The sequence below is a fragment of the Morone saxatilis genome, unplaced genomic scaffold (genome assembly GCF_004916995.1).
Source record: "Morone saxatilis isolate NCDOM2014 unplaced genomic scaffold, NCSU_SB_2.0 Contig16, whole genome shotgun sequence".
In the NCBI taxonomy this organism is placed as follows: Eukaryota; Metazoa; Chordata; class Actinopteri; family Moronidae; genus Morone; species Morone saxatilis.
Window position 1 is genome coordinate 18,258,065 of NW_023339718.1, and position 17,803 is coordinate 18,275,867.

Consider the following 17,803-nt stretch of genomic DNA (forward strand, 5'->3'; position numbering starts at 1 on the left):
AGAGCTAAGTGGAGCAAAGTGGAGCAACTGGGTGTTTCCAGTGGGCTGAGCTTGTATGATTTGGGGCCTAGCAGGGAAAGTTAGCAATTGGAACACAAGAGGGGACAGTCTCTGTCATTTCATGTGTGTTTGTGTGTATGAAGGCACGTTTGCATATGTGCTTGTTACTCCTTTGTGTGCACGGCCAGTAGCTGTGACCCACTTCACAAGATCACAGTCTCTCATCCAAACCAAGCTCCTTTTACTTCTGCTCCCCATCCCCAAATCCATCAACGCCTATGTCAACATCTGACAAATAGAAAAATCCCTGTGGTGGGGATAATGGTGCAATGGCCAGCCTCTAAAATAACAACATGGTCCACAACAACAACACTGCCCCATTTGGAGTGCAAGAGCCCCCGCACAATGGCCCAGTGTTCAGGACCCAGGGGCGCAGGCGGGGCTCCCCGTTGCCATCCAAGCTGTTAGCCAAGCAGGAGAGAGAGGTCATAATCACACAGCAAGCAGCTCTCCACTTCCTGGTCCCCCTTCAGATTGACTGAGACACAGACACAGATTGAGCCTCTCTTTAGATCCCCTCCTACACTCACTCTCTCCACTTCCTTCCCAGCAGCCTGTTCTCTCACATGAAATTCAAAATGTTACCTTAGTTGACTGGGAAGTGCGGCATGCCTCAGAGAACTGTTTCAGAGTGGATATGTGGGAGGGGCAGGTCGGGATATGCAGGTTGAATGGAAACATGATTAAGTTAGGCTCTTTTATCTTTGTCTTTCCTTTAAATTTTGTCATCCTCCAAAGGCTGACAAGTGAAGCACACTCTGAAATTATCATACCAAATGTGTATGTAATGTATACCTGTGCTGCCTGCCTGCTCCTGCCAGCCCTAGGCTGATATCTATCTTCCAAACAGTCAACCAGAGCATGGCTGCTCTCTGCTCACCTATGTTTACAAGAGAAAAATAAGCTTTGAGAAAATATGCAGTGAGGCTATGAAATGCAGGCGGACAAGGTGATTGAATCCTGTGGATTTGAAAAAAGGTGTTTTGAGTCAGCATAGCCTTGATTCATGATGACCTATTTACTCTGTTGAGAGAATGATCCATTTTGTTGTGAAGGACAAAAGTTGTGGTTGAAAACTGGAGCATGTTTCTTTCACGTTTCGTCATACTCACATTTGTCTGTATGTAGGAGGCCTGAGGAGGAGGATTCAAGGATGAGCTTTCTTTTTTCTAAAGGGGCAATTCAGAATCTAAGACAAAAACATGTACCTTCAGTATTAAATGTTTTTCCAACTTGGATACCTTTTGAAAGATTGTGATTTCTCCATTTCACCATCTGCTGTTTGTGCCTGTCCCTCCATCATTAAGACTGATGCCAGTCTCTTCATCAAATATCATCTCTAAAGCAGAAAGAAAAGATGTTACACCGTGGAGCTTCACAATGGCACACGTTGTCCACATTCCTTCCCTATGACTCTTCAGTAGTCCAACTGATTTGCATGCGACCCCCTTACTCTTAGCTAAGTCCTCCCCAAAAATCCTTTAGGTCAGGGGCTTAACCCCTCTGCCTTGTGGCACTGAAGTGACGAGGCGCCTTCGGAATATCTCCTCAATTGGCCTGCTGCACGACTAACCTGTTCCCAATGTGATGAAGTGGGGTTCAAAGGTCAGGGGTCAGCAAAGGGAGAAGGGTATCTCAGGTCATCAACAGTGGCCCAGGGGCCAGAGTGGCCAAGGGCTCGGTGCCATAGTGCTGGCTGATTGGGGTGCTGTGGTCATTGGGTTAATAGGATAAGTGGCCTGCAGGTCAGTTTGGCCCAGTTTTAATGCTAATACAGGAGCTTGTCTTTGCACTGTTGCCAGGGTGGGGAACAGATCCAGGATTTTGGGACTTCACTTGGTTACAGTTTTAATCCAACCTTGTTTGAGCAGATCTTTTTTTCATCCTTGTGAACAGTTGAAGGCCGTAGTTGTTGTCTACTTTTTGCTTTCATTTTGTTTTTAGTTTGTGTGTGTGTGTATATGTTTCACCCCTTTTCATTGCACTGATGATGCAGTGATGACCTGCTTTGATTGTTGGCATTATCTGTTAACTTCCCCCATGATACAGACGCCTCCTGGGAGTGCATACTAGCACATACGCAAGATTGATGATTAGATACAATGACACGGTTTTCTAGCTCCAGTCTCTTGATGGGAAAATGTGGAATACAGATTTGGTGATTTTAAACACTCATTCTGTGACAACCTCTCTTTGCCTTCCTTTCCATCTTCCAAATGCTTTGAAATAAATACTTTGAGCTCAATGCTTCTGTTAGTTTGCAATTAAGTAGGTTACCACCTCTTTCTTTTTTTGGGCCCAATGAGTGAGTCAGTGTTTGTGACGTCTGCCATCCTTTAGCTTTAATCGTCTTTAAAGACCTTGTCTAGGCACTTGCTCTTGAGAGCTTTTTGGCTCAGAGAACTAGGCCAATTTAGTGGCTTTAAGTGTAATGAGAGGACAAGTCGAGATCGTCTGATAGACACCGATCAGACTGTGTATATGCAGCGGTGTGAAACGTCAGCATCCCTTTTTATTTTAATAAGAAGATACCGGTAAATCATTGTGCATCTATGCAGAAACACACTAGAAATGGCAGCAGCATTTATCATTTGCAGCAGTAAGAGTGGAAGTAGACTTAATGCACCGTTCCTTAAGTAGAAAGAAATTCATTGAAAATCTGCCTCATCAGCAGATCCATGGAAGCACATAAATCCCAGTTTTCCTTATCTGCTGCTATTCTTTAAGAGGTCTGGTAGAATGCTGTACTGTATAGATCCTGCATGATTTTGCCGCACACAGCGAATACTTCAGAGACGTCTAATGCTCTAACGTCTTATGTTTCATTATGGAAAATAGGTGACAAGTGGATTATAAATTGTTGTACTCCCTCAGAAGGGGGGGTGAGTTGGGGGCAAATAAGCCTGTGATGCCAGGACTCTTGATGGATCGTGTGGGGCAGCTTTTCATGTTTTCTTGAAACACTTCACATGCTACTTATTTGTTGCATTAGGAACTTGAGAAACAAAATGCTATGGTTAAATGTGACTTGCATGACACGTCTAAAAAAACAGTTTTGCAACGCTGCCGATGGTCACCTTTGAGATTAACCGCAATTTAATACTTCTTGATATAAATACTTATCTGTCCCTTCTTTTTTTTTCCAGATGCATCCATTGGGACTATGTAATAATAATGATGAGGAGGACCTATATGAGTATGGCTGGGTCGGAGTGGTGAAGCTGGAGCAACCAGAGCTGGATCCCAGTTGTCTGACTGTGCTGGGAAAGGTAAAGAATTGGTTGTTTACACTTTTACAAGTTTCTGCCAGTTCCAGTTGCCCACATAACTTGCACAGGTCATTTGGTTTGCTGATATATAGGAATGAATCATCGGGTAACTACACTGTACAGAAACAAAAACAGCTTAAACTCCTTACCGGAGGTCGGAGAAAAACATGCATCACACTCTATACTTATCAGTTTGCATTTACACAAAAAAGTTTTCTATGTGCAAGCAGCATGACATGCATTCGAGTGCCACTGTAGGCGAGTTGGGTCATGCAATGAAATGAAATGTTATAAACACACTGCAGTTAAGAGTTTTTGACACCTTAATGTGATGAATTGGGTAATTTAAGTGTTAAGGGTAAGGATAATGCTTCAGTCATTGCATATTTGGAGATTGTCTGGCAATATTCAGGGTAAAAATCCTCAATTTCAAGACCCAGGATACCCAGAGTTTCAATTTATTACAGCTGCTATCTGTAGCCAATTTTCATATCTTGGGACATGAATACAGTGACGGAATAATAAATGCAGTACTATTTGCCTGTGAGCACAATGTTGAAAAAATTTAAGGGTACAGATCAAAAGAGAAAACAACGCCATCAGGTTTATTAAATGTTTGGACATGAGATTTTTGGTTCCATGAGCGATGAGCAGAAATGTGCAGACAGCATGGTGTTTTGTGTATATAGACCGTCCCCTTTGCTACAGTCACATTAAGGACAATTCTTTCCCTTGTACTTAATTAAACCCTTTTTAAGAATTTGCCTTTGATCTTTTGTAGTCACAGAGACAATTCACGGATGGATGATTTTGTTTTATTTTGTTTCTTACATCCCATTGCTGGGAGAATGAGGGTGAACTGAATCCCTCTCTTGTCTCTCCCCGCCCCCCCTGTCCCTATCGTCCTTCCCTCCTCTAGTGCTCCCAGACCCCTCTGGAGTCTCCGAGTGGTATTTTATCATGTTTTAATTAAGTGTTCCTCTTAATGGAATGTACCAACATTCCCCCGGAGGATGTGTGTGGGGGGGTGGCTATAGTCTCATTTATCCTGTGCATGCCCAATGACAGAAAGAGAGCAGCCATTCATAATTTAAGGAGCCCTTGTGCCGTATAGACATGCTAATGGTGCACTTTCTTTGGTGATGGTTGCTGCAACCTAGCTGAGACATACTTATGCTGAGCCCTGAAAACTGACCTAATGTTCAGCACTCGCACTGCTCTTCCACTGTAGCTAAGAATATATCCTGTCACGGGTGGCTTCTCTCACTAGTAAATGGTCTTCTTTGAGGTGATGCGTCCATGTTTAAGGAGCAGTTCACTGTTCCAGAGGGAAACCCAAGGAAACTATAACTGGTTTAACTTGTTGTTTACCACTTACCACTACTATAATTGTCACGGAAACGGTATGCCTGTAGGACAGTAAGGCGGACATGGCTTAAGTCTGTAAGGGCAGAAGTACATGATTTTTAATGGTAGGTAGTGAACATTTTAAGTTTGTTTACAGAACTTGTGGAGTATTACTGCATATGTGAAAAAAGTTGTATAGCGCCTTTCGTTTCTCCAGAGGGAAGTCACTCCACTTAGTGCTGATTGGGACTAAAGACTAAGTTTAAAAAAGGGGGAGAAAGCCACTACTAACATAACACACCCAAATCTCCGACCTAACTGTCACCGGTTGAGTTGTATTGTAGGTAATGATTATTTTTTTTGACTGTCCAGCATGAGTCCGACAACATTATATGCTAAATCGATGAAATACTCTTTTAAGTAATCATACCAATATGATCTATGAACCTGATCTCTTGTGTAATTTTTATACGTTCTGGGTTTGATGTTTTGCTATAAGGGACACTGAAGTGAGGATGGCAAGAACCTTCGCTGGTGACCTTTTGGCCTTCAGCCAGCCTCCCTAACCTTTTAGACCACTCTGTTTCCTCTGTTTTTATTCAGCCAGGACTATAATTAGAGAAGGGAAAGCCCATTGTTGCATCTTGACAGACCCTCGCCCGGGGCCTGAACACAGCTGGGTGCTTTGCGTTGGCACCGCCGCTTTTGCTAGGTCAGACAGTGCAGTGTTTACCCCCTGCCAGTCTGCTTACACTGTCCAGCCAGCCAGCCTGGCCACCATGCCCAACCCCAGTCTGGATACTATGCCCACTCTTACACACTCACCCCGCCTGGTCTGGCCTCATGCTCGGCAGCCCCCGCCCCCCTCCCGCCCTACCCGACTGGCCCCTGACTGAACCCAAGAGCCCACTCCACTTTGCTGCCACTTTGCCACCAATCATGTTGGGGTCTTGTCTGGTCAATTTAGATTCCATTCAATTACAGAATCCCAGTGAATGCACAAAACAGAATTGTAGGAGGAAAATATGTTGTTTGCGCCAATCCATGTCTAAATATAAAGTGTCTGGGAACACAAGGCCCCCACCTGTGTTTAAGAGTTGGTCAACATGTAGCGATGGGCATTCCCTCTTTCATTTAGACTTGGCTAGATAGAGCTATGCAGAATCCCAAGCTTTAAATGCAGGCTTTATTGTTATTGTTTATTGTGTATTGTCTTAGTAATGCCATTGTTGTCAATATCATATCAATGGCGCTGTTTACACCTTGCATTAACATGCTTCTTGGGTGATCTGATCACAAGTGGGTAGCAATTACAGTTGTGTGTGTGTATGTGCAAATGTGTCTTGGACCTCCTGCTCAACTGACTTCCTCAGACGTGCATACTCATTCACGCAACGGCATCATATTAATGTGTGAAACAACAACAATCCACAGCAACGGGTAAAGTAGAGTACAGAGTCAGTACAGCGGAAACCAGAAGATTCATATCGCATCTGGAAATTATGTGTGTTTATTTGCACATAGAGCAGGGAAATGAGATCTAAACACAAGTGATCACTTGAGGAGCATTTAGGGATGCATTATCATGCCAGGTGTGAACCGAAGTTCCAAGAGCTGTCCACTTCCGATCACCTAAGATGATGATAATGGCAGGTGTAAACGGGGCCAACGTGATTTTAGCTTGTACTAAATAATTCTGCTTAGTTATTGGCTTACATTTCAGACTGCTCTAACTGTGGCAGAGAAATGCTTTGAAAGCAGCAAATATTATCAGTAGAGGAAGGGAAGGAAAGGAGGTCGGTCATGCCGGCACGTTCAAACCTAACCAAAGTGCTGGTGTGTCATATATATGTACACAGTTTTTTCCTGCATTTCCTGTCTGGTTCCTGTGAGAGCTGCAGGACTGTTAAACCCCTGACTTCTGTGGGCCACAGCAGTAGCCCCTCCCACCACTGCAGGAAAACCATGTGCAAATCGGTTCCTACTGTAGCTAACTGTGTTAGTAGTTACACTCTTTGAAGTGGTTTAGTTGTCTGGATTATGGTTTCATATAAGGATGACACTGCAAGGTGCCCTGCTGTGAGTAGAACACAGTTGCAAGTAGTTGTCTCTCTTTAGCTACAGTTAATCAAGTCTCTGCTTTCTTTGAGGTGTTTGTAAATGTCATAAATCATGCTTACACCTCTCTACACATGTATCCGTTCTCAAGTTTAGCTATTTATTGCAGTCAATAACATATATTTGGTTGTCATTTCCTTCCTGCTGCCTGACTTTCTCAGAACTGGCCTCCCTCCCTTCGTCTCTACACTGTCTTTCACATACATACATTGCGATTTTTGGCAGCTCTTCTGGAACATGAAATCATGCCACTGGCTTTCATTGGTGGCCCAGGCTGGTCAGGGTTTTTGTCACTGTGCCAGTGAGATATCTCTTCTTTCAAGTGCCGCAGTGCCAACGGCCTCACAGGGCCTTAGCATGGCGGCTTTTCCCCTTTCATCCTCCTTGGGCTCTCATGACATCAGTCCCCGACCCGGGCAACTAGGGGAGGCAAGGCAACAAGAAGTGGTGGCGGATAGAGAGGAGTGGGAGTTAGAGGACAGAGGGAAAGGAAAGAAGTCGGGGGATTGGCTTCTCAAGGAGATGACGAAGGCGAATGTGTCTGGTTTGGTAAGTGGGTGGCTGGGATTTGTGTCTCGCTTGGTACAACTTTTTTTTGTACACACATAAGCAGAAAAATGCGACCCATCCTCCCACACAGGCCTGCAGCTTGTGTAAAGCAAGTCTCTTGGCTGGCAAAGCATGTAAAACTCCCTGGTATGTGCTTGTTGTGTGTGGCCTGGCGCTGCCCTTGACCAGCTCGTCTCTGAACCACGATCAGTTCCACCTTTAACACCAGCCAAAGACAACATTTCATCGCAGCGGAGCGCAACTGGCCCGAGACCAGCCACTACAAAGCACTTAAAAATAACTAGAGCAACAAGAAAAGTATCAAGATCTTTATTGACATATCCTCCCAGAAATAAAGCTAGCTACTTTAAAGTTTTTGCCAGAGGCACACAACCATAAAAACTGTATCCTGTGTGGGAAGTTCTGTCTTTGACACACATACAAACACAATCCTAAAACCACAGTTGCCATGGAACAATGCGAGGGAGCAGAGGAGTGTGTCTGTGTCTTTTTCTACTGTGGTCCTCAAGTTGGCACTATGGGACAGCAGGCCAGAGCAAACAGCTGCTCCGTCTTAGTGCTAAGTGGACTCTAACCGTGTCTGGCATCTCAGCCAGAGCTGCAGAGAGAGTGTGTGTGTGTGTGTGTGCGCGTGTGTGCGCGTGTGTGCGAGAGAGGAATGACAGGGATATAGAAAGTGCACGAGGGCTACAAGGACGGCGTGTGTTTGCGCCCGAAGAAGAACGAGACCTGCATTAAAAGAAATACATGGCAACAGACAGATGAGTGTGATATTGCAGGCGACTAGCTTCGAGCCTGTGGCCAGGTTAGCCGTCCTACACACTCAGGTGTGTGCTAGGGGTCGTCCTGAGGCCACGGCAATGCCAGTAGGGTGTCAGGCCGCAGGGCTTGTTGTAAAGAAGCTTCAATGCTGGATTGAACTGGCTGCATTTTGGTCTTGTTTTCAGACCACTTCTAATGCAGCGTGTTGGCCTTCATGGATAGGAATACTGTCTGATCAGTGGGTGTATTTGTTGATATGTGTATATGTGCATGCATTCGCTCATCCACTGTTTATCAGTCTGGATAAGAAGAACTAGAAGGCTGGCAGATCAGCTTGTGTTTGAGGCAGACGGCTGAATGACTCACTGTACCTCTCTCACCACTCTCTTCTCACTCCTTTCCTTTTTCATTTTTTTCCTTTTCTGTGCAAAGACCTTAGTGAAGCAGAGAGCCTTCATAACATAAAGAAAGAAAAGCCAGAGTGTTTTGTTAAATTGCAGTGAAGCCACAATAGTGATTGATTTACAATGGCGCCTTTTGTTCGATACAGATGCAGCTTGTTTTTTCCTCAGTTTTTAAAAAATCTTTTCATAGCAGAGCCATAAAGATGCAGGATATTGATAAGACCGTTTTTTCCTATGCTTGTGCTAAAAATGATCTGACTTTTTTCCTTTCAGTTGAGTGCAGCAAATTGAAAGTCAATTTTGGGTTGTTTAAATCAAGGCAACTAACATTGGCAGCTGTAGCATGAAGTATAATTGAGGCTAATGTAGTCTGCCTTGTCAGATAAAGCAAGTTGAAGGAGTTTTCACGGAACTTTTACTATTATTTCCCGTCCTCTAGGAAGTTATTCCAAGGTTCTAGAGAATTAGTAGTATTTGCCATATATTTTGCCACAAAAACATTCAAGTTTTTCACACTCCCAGTTCTCATAGAGATTTGCATCCACACAATCAATCACAGAAAACTCAATAAAATACTGTATATAAATTGCATTCAACTGCCATGATGTCGAAAATGGAGGGGGAAAAAGTTACAGGACCGAAATGGACTTAATCAACGAACAGCCTGGATATCCTTGCAGTGTGAAGGGGTAAAATGCACAAGTCTTTAGCTTCCTCTCCACCTGCCCCTTGCCCCAAACACCCTGAACAAACACTTTCAAACACCGGAGCATGGAGGGAGGGATAGAAAGAGAAATTGAAAAAGAGAGGAGGAGCAGCAGGGGAAAAGAAAAAAGGGAGGAAAAAAAAAAAGCTTGTGAAGCACGGAGCACTCAGGGGCCTGCCTCTTGGGCTCTCCTTTCATGTTTGTGTATGCCTCAACTTGCTGATATTATCTTGGCCGCTCTTCCTGGCGGGGTGTCGGGAGAGGTTTCCACTGTGATCAGGCAGGGGCCTCTCTCTCTCTATCTCTCTCTCTGGCTGTATTAGAACCCTCACCCACCTTCCTACTTCAACCCCCCCCCCCTCAAAAAAGTCCCTCTCCTAAATCACCGCTTCACCACGTTTCACGGCGCTTGGAGGCACCCGGGATCCCACTGCGCTCGTTTCCATGGTCACTGGGAAGCTCCTTGTGTCATGTGGCTCAAAGTGAGCCGTCCCTGGGCCGAATTACCCAGCTTTCAATGGGAGGCCAAATGACCATTATTAGACTTCACAGCTCAGGCCCCTATTTAAAGAGAGAAGAAAGGAGCCCTGGGGACTTAAGATGAGAGAGAGATGGAGGGAGAGAGAAATGGTGAAGAAAGAAAAATGGGAAAGAGAGGAGGGAAAATCACAGGAAAAAAAAGAAAGCGCACTTAGCACCACAGTGGAGTTGTTTCTTTTTATTTCTCTCCACCCTTACATTGATTTTTGTTCTTAATCACAATTGGTATTTGAAAGTCAGACGCCAGCCACAACTAAAGCTCTCCTGTCTGTCAAACAGCACCCAAAGAAGACAGGGCGGCGCTGGATCAAAAGATGTACCATGGAAAAAGTAAATCTTAGAAAAGATAGGACCAGACATCCACCCACGTCAACCAAAGCCTTGTCTTTTCTCTCTTCATCTCTGTCTAAGCCTGCTGCTTTGTAGGGGAATGTGCTTGTGTGCGTGAGAATCCTCGTGTCTTGCGCCCCGCTGTGTATGTCAGGGCCATGTTGTCTCTAAGGCTCGGGCCCACAGCCTGGCACAGAAGCTGGAAACCGAAGCCCCCTGGTCCCCACACAGCTAATCTGATTCCTCCTCCCACTACAGATGAGTCCTCTACTGGAGGGTTAGCAGGGGTGAAAATGTCATCCTTCTCTTGTGGTTTAAACTTTCTTTTATGCTCCGCCAGGGAGCCAAGGTTGGGCCATTCACCAAGGAGATGGAGAAGTGTGTTTGTGTGCTGTGTGTGTTGTGTGTGTGTGGTGTGTGTGTGGGATCGTGACATTGGAGCTACCCATGCTCTGAGACACTGAGGTAATGGAAGAAGAGAAAGAGAAACAGGGAGATGGGGAGTATGCAGAATAGCAGTGCACCTGGCAGACATGAGCACTGTTTTTTGGAGATACATTTAGATTAGATGAAAGATCTGTATGGCAGTTGTCTGGTTAAATATTACTTTAAAAAAAAAACATTTTAATTCTTCACATTCGTAATATGAGTTGTTTGAAAAATCTCTGATAAATGTAGGGGAGTAAAAAGTACATTACTCAAAAAATTTTACTTCCACCCTGGTATGATATGGTAGCATAAATGTTGACCTATCTGATGGCCAAATATACTGTAACAGACAGATCACATGCTGAGACAAGACAGCAGTGAGGTGTTGTATTGGAATGGGAGTTGTAGCTGAATGAGGTAAATACACCTGAATATTGCAAATACTATTTACAGTCATGGGCATTTCCTGTTTTGATGTTTTATTGGGACACAACAAAACACAAAGGTGTTTGCTATGTTTGGTGAAGAAGAGATTGACTCACTATTTCTTAGATCAATGGTTTTCTTTTCTTTTTTTTCAGGGTTTGTTTTTTTTTGTTTTTTTTTGTTGGAGGTTTGGAAGCAGAGTCCCAGGTTGCTAGGTTTTTACCCAGGTCTGTTTACAGGGAGTACTACATATGTGGGGGAAAAAAAGTTGTTTAAAGCCTATTGTGTCTCCAGGTCTTGTTGCGTTGTGGGTAATATAGGCGGCAGTTTTTCACAATGAAGAATTAATGGAATAAAAAAAGCATATCTCTGGCTTTGCTGAATTGATTTTTTTTTTTAAACATTGCCCATCATGAGTCCGACAGTGTTTCATTCTTACTACATTTACTTTTGATCCATGTTTATTCTGTCATCAAAGTATTTGTTGTCTTTATTTCAATTTTGAACATAGATGAAGAACATAACACAGATATTATGGACCCAGTCAGCTTCTCGTTCGGCATGAAATGAAATAAGCAACCAAAGACTAAGTCAGTCGCCTCTGCTGGCCCACAGCTAGGAAGACTGCATAGCGAGACAAGAGGTACAGTAAAAAAATGGGGGTTATAGGGCCAAGTCCCGACCTGCTCTGCCTTGTTTGCCCAGGGAAAGAAGACAGCAGGCAGCAGCAACACCCCTCCACCAGCAGCAGGATAGAGTATTACAAGAGAGAGAAGTAACAACAGTAACTTCTCTTTCATGCAAGCAAGGACATGGTCTCCTAAAGAAGCTTCAAGGCAGAGAGAGATTAGAGAAAAAACGTACGAATGCAGACGAATTAGGGGAAGGAGGGAAGCAGCCGTTTAGCAAGACTCCTCAGCTCGAATGAAATCGCTGCAGAATTGATTCACTTTGCCAGTCATGTCAGCTGTCAGTGGCAGGTGCACCTGTATGTCTTAAGTCCTGTGGTTAGTTCAGGAGGTGGATCCAACTGTTTTTCTGTTTGGAGCTAAAAAAAAGACTGTTGAAGCGAGTTCTTGCAGCTTTCTTCACACAAGTATTTTAATCATTGCGCTCACACACGTTTGAATCAATAATCAACACAGCTGTCAGCACCAGTTGTGTAACAGCTTGTGTTTCATTCGGGCTATACACCGGAAGTATATTTTAACACTTAATTTTTACGCATACAACTACAGTGATTGTCAGTTGGGCTCTGTGCGTTGCCCAAACAACCGTGACCTACGCTACACGCTGTACCTGAATGCATCATATGTGGACACAGACGGAGGAATGAACCTGCAGTGTAGGCATTTTGCAGTGTTAGGGGTCAGCTAGCTCTACCAAGTCGCTACAGTAGTAGCATTTCTTCATTGTGGTGTAGGCTGATGCAGGATTACCAACCGAGTAAATCTGGCAACTGCAGCAGTTCTCTTCAGCTCTCTTCTCTTAAAAAAATAGGGTAATTCAGAATTTTTTAATACCAGGAGAAATTTATTCTGTCTTCGGGAGTTCCTTTGAGAGCAAAAAAAAAACTAATATCAAAATTTCAGTTTTCATCTCATCTACTACCTAAAATATCAAAACTCAGACATGCATGCATTTCTTAACATAGTGCAGTTCTTTAACACTGAAATATTCAGAGAAAACATCAGGGATTTTTTGGACAGACAGTGGGCCTAATCACTGCAGATAATCTAATTAATTATGTTCTGCTCCTTCAAAATTTCCCCCAGATAACAAACGGGTATATCACTAATTATTTCTAACCAAGACTTCCCCTCACTTTCATCCAAACAACTCCTGTTTAGACACTAGGAGCAGAAGAAGCACTTAAAAAGCAGTATTCTTGTCCCTTGCCGGAAAGCTTGTTTATTTTCCTGTGAATCACAAAGGGCTGAAGCCCAAAACCGGTAAGAAAACAACATGGGAGGGACAGAGAGGAAAAGTGGAGGAAATTTAATTAGTGGTTGTCCATTCCTCTGGCCTCAGCTTTTTAGTCTCGGCAGGGCAGAGCAGTGGGCAGCAGGAGGAGAGGAGACTAAAAGGCTTCTTGATAAGCGGCAGTGTGAGTCAATGCATTTGCATCCATGTTCATGTTTGCATAAGTGTGTGAGCATGACGCCACAAGACATCAAACCTTGGAGAAAGACAGGAAATGCTGCCTGTGGTGCACAACAAGCAAGACAAACATGTATATTTAGAAATAAAGATGTTTAAATGCTCAGTGTTTCACTAGACTTTTTGAGTCCAGTGCATAAGCATCATCCTCATCAGTTTTTCTTTATCTCTTCACAAGAAGGACCGACAAATTCAACCGTCTGTTAGTTCATAAAAACCACAATGTTTCCTCTGAAATCCTTCATAGCCACATGATGACAAGCATTTCAATGTTTCGGAACAATTATCTCTTTGTTATGTAACTCTGATGAAGGCTTTCTGACAAATATTTTGAGTTTTTGTGCCAAACAAGGTCTATAGTTTATTGTTCATTATTCTCCAAGAGTAGCTGATTTTGCGTATAAGTATGAGTTACTTTTGTCAGTTAGTAAGGCCAGTCCAGCACAGTCACAGGGTCAGTCACAGCATATATTGTAACGTTTTAAGGTGATATGGTATCTAAAAAGAGACTGTTTGTTGAACAGCACTTAGTTGCTGGTAGTCTAATTTCTAGACCTAAACTGGTTTTTGCATCCATTTTTCAACACTTCCACTGTTTTGCTTCTACATGCAAACACTACTGGTATTGTTTTAATTTTTTTTAATTTTTTTTTAGTTAATTCCAGTAACATGACTGTACTTTTTTTCCATATTTTTTAAGAAATGTTAACATGTTTTGCTATAAAACATTTTGTATTTAAGGGTCCAGTGTGTTACATGTAAGAGGATCTATTGGCAGAAATAGAATATAATATTCATAACTATGTTTTCATTAGTGGATAATCACCTGAATATAGGAATCGTGTCTTTCTTACCCCTGAATGAGCTGTTTATATCTGCAGTTGCTGCAGGTCGCCTTCTGTGGGGTCCGCCTTGTTTTACAGTAGCCCAGAAAGGACAAACCATACCCTGGCACTAAATAGCCCTGCTGCTGCAATTTGCAGCATCATACACACTGGACCTTTTTAACAGAAGAAAGCCATAATAGTTCAGTAGTAGTGTTTGCACATCCCAATATTGTATCAGGTTAGTTCAAGAAAAAGGAAGCCACGGACTAAATTGATTATAGTAGTATTACCCGATGTTGAAACATTGTAGCTGTACTCATACAACATTATACAAATCTTTGTTGGGAGCATCAGTTCAGTGCACAGTGCCTTTTTCTCAGAGTTCTCACAAGCATACATTATATGTGTTATGAAGGACTTGTATACTATAAAAATAATACAATCTAAAATTGGCAAAAATATGAATTAAGTTGGGAACAAGCTCATCAAAGAATAAGTAAACAAGAGTATGAACCTGACCAGGTATTCATGGCAGCTTCCAGTGCTAGTTTTCAAAACTATGTGCTGAGGACACATTTCGGTCGGCACTACAGATTTGAGGTATGATATCCTGCTTTAACACTGATCGATGATGGACTATATGTGCCATGAGTTCGCAGCTTGAGCCCTTTCAGTATTTTTACAGACGTTTGCAGTAAACATCAGGGTCAGGATTTGGTACAGTACAGGATGAGGATAAAAGTGAGTATGAAAGAGAGACGCTATATATGGTTCTTGTGATGAGAGAGGGCGAGTGCTCCCTGGTACACCTCTCTCACTCTCTCGACTCTTTAATGGGGTCGGCACTTTGCCAAGTTCTACTGGCAGGCCCCCTCAGAGGTGCCCCCTCACACACATACACACACGCACACACATTTTGATAGCACAATTCACTTGTATAATTCTGGTTATGCAATGGTGGGTGAATGTGCACCCCACATTGTGCACTGAGGCAGAGACAGAACTGGAGAGGGGGTTACTGGTTGGGAGGATGAAGTGAACAAGACGAAAATAACACAGAAGAAAAAGAAATACACAAAGAGATTTAGAGATTTCTAGCTTTAACGAGAAGTTGACTTGGAGAAGTTAGCTGGATGATGACAGAATCATCATTGTTAGAAAACCTCAGGCTCCTTCTCTAATGGGTGTCTGTGAAGTTTCTCAGTCATCCTCTCTGATATGTTGTTTTTATCCCCCAGAGAACTCCGTTTTTTCTTCAAAGCTTACATTACCACCTTAAAAGAAGCTCTTCACACCAAAACAGAAGATGGTAAAAAACATATCCCTCTAAAGGAAATAGATTCAGGGAACCTGAAGTTAACTCTGTCTAACATTTGGGGATTTAAACCAGTAGAAAGAAGAGACTTGACCCATGGGAACTTATTTTCCCTTAGAGATGTTGAGATGGTGAAACTGATAGTCATTACATACTGTATCTGTGCGTGTGCGTGTGTGTACGCTGGCTGATGATGTGCATGATGTACAGCACAGAGGCAGGGTCGGGGATCAGTGTACCTGGGGCGGACCTTGTTTTTGTCTGATGGTGAAGTCACTACATCCGCCCTAAATCTCTCTCTCTCTCCCTCAGTCTGTCTCCGTCTTCCTGGACTGTTGTGAAGTTTACCTACAACCCCCTCTGTTTCTCCTTATTGAAACACTGTGACAAACCCTAACCAATAGGCCTATCTGTAAACAAAACACTGATACCAAAACTAAATGTTTTTCAGTGCCTCAGAAATATAAACATTTTTCATTTTAGAAAAAGAGTCAAACTTGTTAAATGTTAAACCAAGAACCTGATTTAAAAACATAAAAAGCACATTTAACTTCACAACATTTGACATTTAGGCCTGTGGCTCGCATTTTTTTTCATCATTTACATTTGCAAGGACAGTTGTCAAAAGGTGTCTTGTTTGTTATTACGTCAGGACTCTAGCATAATATTCATTCAGGGATTTGTGTTTCTTTGCATTGGGGCGTAAAAAAAGGAAAAATATGTTTGCCATAGAAGCAGCAGTAAACTGAATTGGAGAAAATAACAATTTCTTTCTGCGGTAATGTTTCTTGCATTGTAGATCCCGAGGTTGTGGACAAATGTGGTCAGTGTGTAGCTGGTTTATCACTTTTTAGCACTTTGTTTTTGGTTTACAACCCACAAATTTGTTTCATTCTCAGCTGTGCTGTAAGTACTTCTGTTGGCCGTTTCCAGCAAAAAGACTACCTGCCAACACCAAACGGCACACAGACACATTAGGAACTAGCTCATATAGAAGAAAGAGAGAAGAAAGAAATGGCAGCTTTCTCAAGAGTTGGTAGAGATTCAAATGGTTAAAAGCAGAGTCAATATTGAGCTTATTTTAGTCAGGTGGCACACAACTCCAAATGAATGCTTTTAGGCCTGTGCTTTGTGGTCACTGTGTTAGCATGCTGTGATGTTTTTTTTCTGCCCACTAGAAGTCAAAAACCAATTAATACATCTCATATAAAAACTTTTCACTCCTAAACTGAACTCAGCACCCTTACTCAAAGACACTAGAGAAACAGCTCTGAGTTTATGACCTAACCTCTCATCTGCAGTTTGATATTAATGGCAGTCACTGAGCTCACTGAGAGCTTCAAGTGATTCTTTCCCCTGTGTGTTTACGTTAGGTAAACTGTCCATTTATATAAAGGCGGCCCAATGGAGAGGAGATCGAAGAGGCTTGCCGGCCCCTGTCCTCCACCGGTGTGACACACAAGTGGATTTTTATGTGCTTCGTAAACATTTTTTATATAGCTTTGGAGATGGTACCTCTGATGTCCCAGGACTTGTGTAAAATGCTGCAGCCGGGGGCTTAACAGCATTCAAATGAATATTGAACAGGAATCTGGGAGAGTTCAAAAGTTTGGGAAGGTGGAGGGAGAAAATGAACAATGACTTGTTTAAAACTCCAAAGAACACACAGTCACCAGAGAATATTTGTACTTATTTTTAAACCTTTTTTTAATGTGCAATTTTAGAGTGAAACTTCCTAGCTGTGAGTCAAAACCTTAAATATGAGTGGAAGGGGATTCATGAAAACAAGTTATTGGCAGGATTACAGTCAGCAAGGTTATTTAAGTGCATACTGCCCATGTGAATGGTTGCAGGATAGTTTTTATGTGTCTGTGGGAACAGAAGAGTCCTTATTTTGCAGTTGTCGTGACACAGAAGACAGAGCAGAAGCAGATCTAGCGTATTGAGAGTGTCAGACCAGTTGATTACATGTCATGCAGCCAATTCGATTATGCCAAGTACCTGTAAACAGAATAAAATGTTATGACAGATTAACAGTCTGTCAGTGAGGTGTTAACATCAAACAGTAGGAGATCAGGAAGATGTTGAGTAATGTGCTTCACGAACAGGGGAAATGACTAAATCCTGTTGTAATGAAAATGTCAGGATGATATAGATGACTTCATGTTCAAAAGTACACTATGTACAGGAGAATAAATGAGGAAGAGGTTCTTCAGACATAGTTTTCATTTCTTTCTCCAGGCTGCGCAAGCTTCTAATCAGATGACGCATAGCCACATTGAAAACTTACATTTTATTTTAGTTGAATGTAAATAATGTCTTGGCTCACATGCCTGCTCTGAGAGGGAGCGAGGAAGGAGAGGAGAAAAAAAAAGGGGGGTGACCACATATAAGAAAATCCATGGGAGAAAAGTATGCCTTTATCTTTTAATAAACCGTAAAGCCAGGAGGCAACATGAAATTACAGCATAATAGCAGTGGAGAGTCTTCTGAAGACTTAATTGCCTTAATTATAGCAGTGCAGAGAGAGAGAGAGAGAG

At 42.7% G+C, this 17,803-nt stretch overlaps 1 protein-coding gene across 2 annotated transcripts in view; it reads left to right on the forward strand.

Annotated features, from left to right (window-relative positions):
* Positions 1-17,803, forward strand: part of znrf3 (zinc and ring finger 3) — a 64,885-nt gene that overhangs the window by 30,743 nt on the left and 16,339 nt on the right. For both annotated transcript variants that reach the window (XM_035658415.1, XM_035658416.1), the window contains exon 2: positions 3,207-3,329. In XM_035658415.1, coding sequence (XP_035514308.1) covers positions 3,207-3,329 — 123 coding nt within the window. The remainder of the gene's footprint in view (positions 1-3,206; positions 3,330-17,803) is intronic.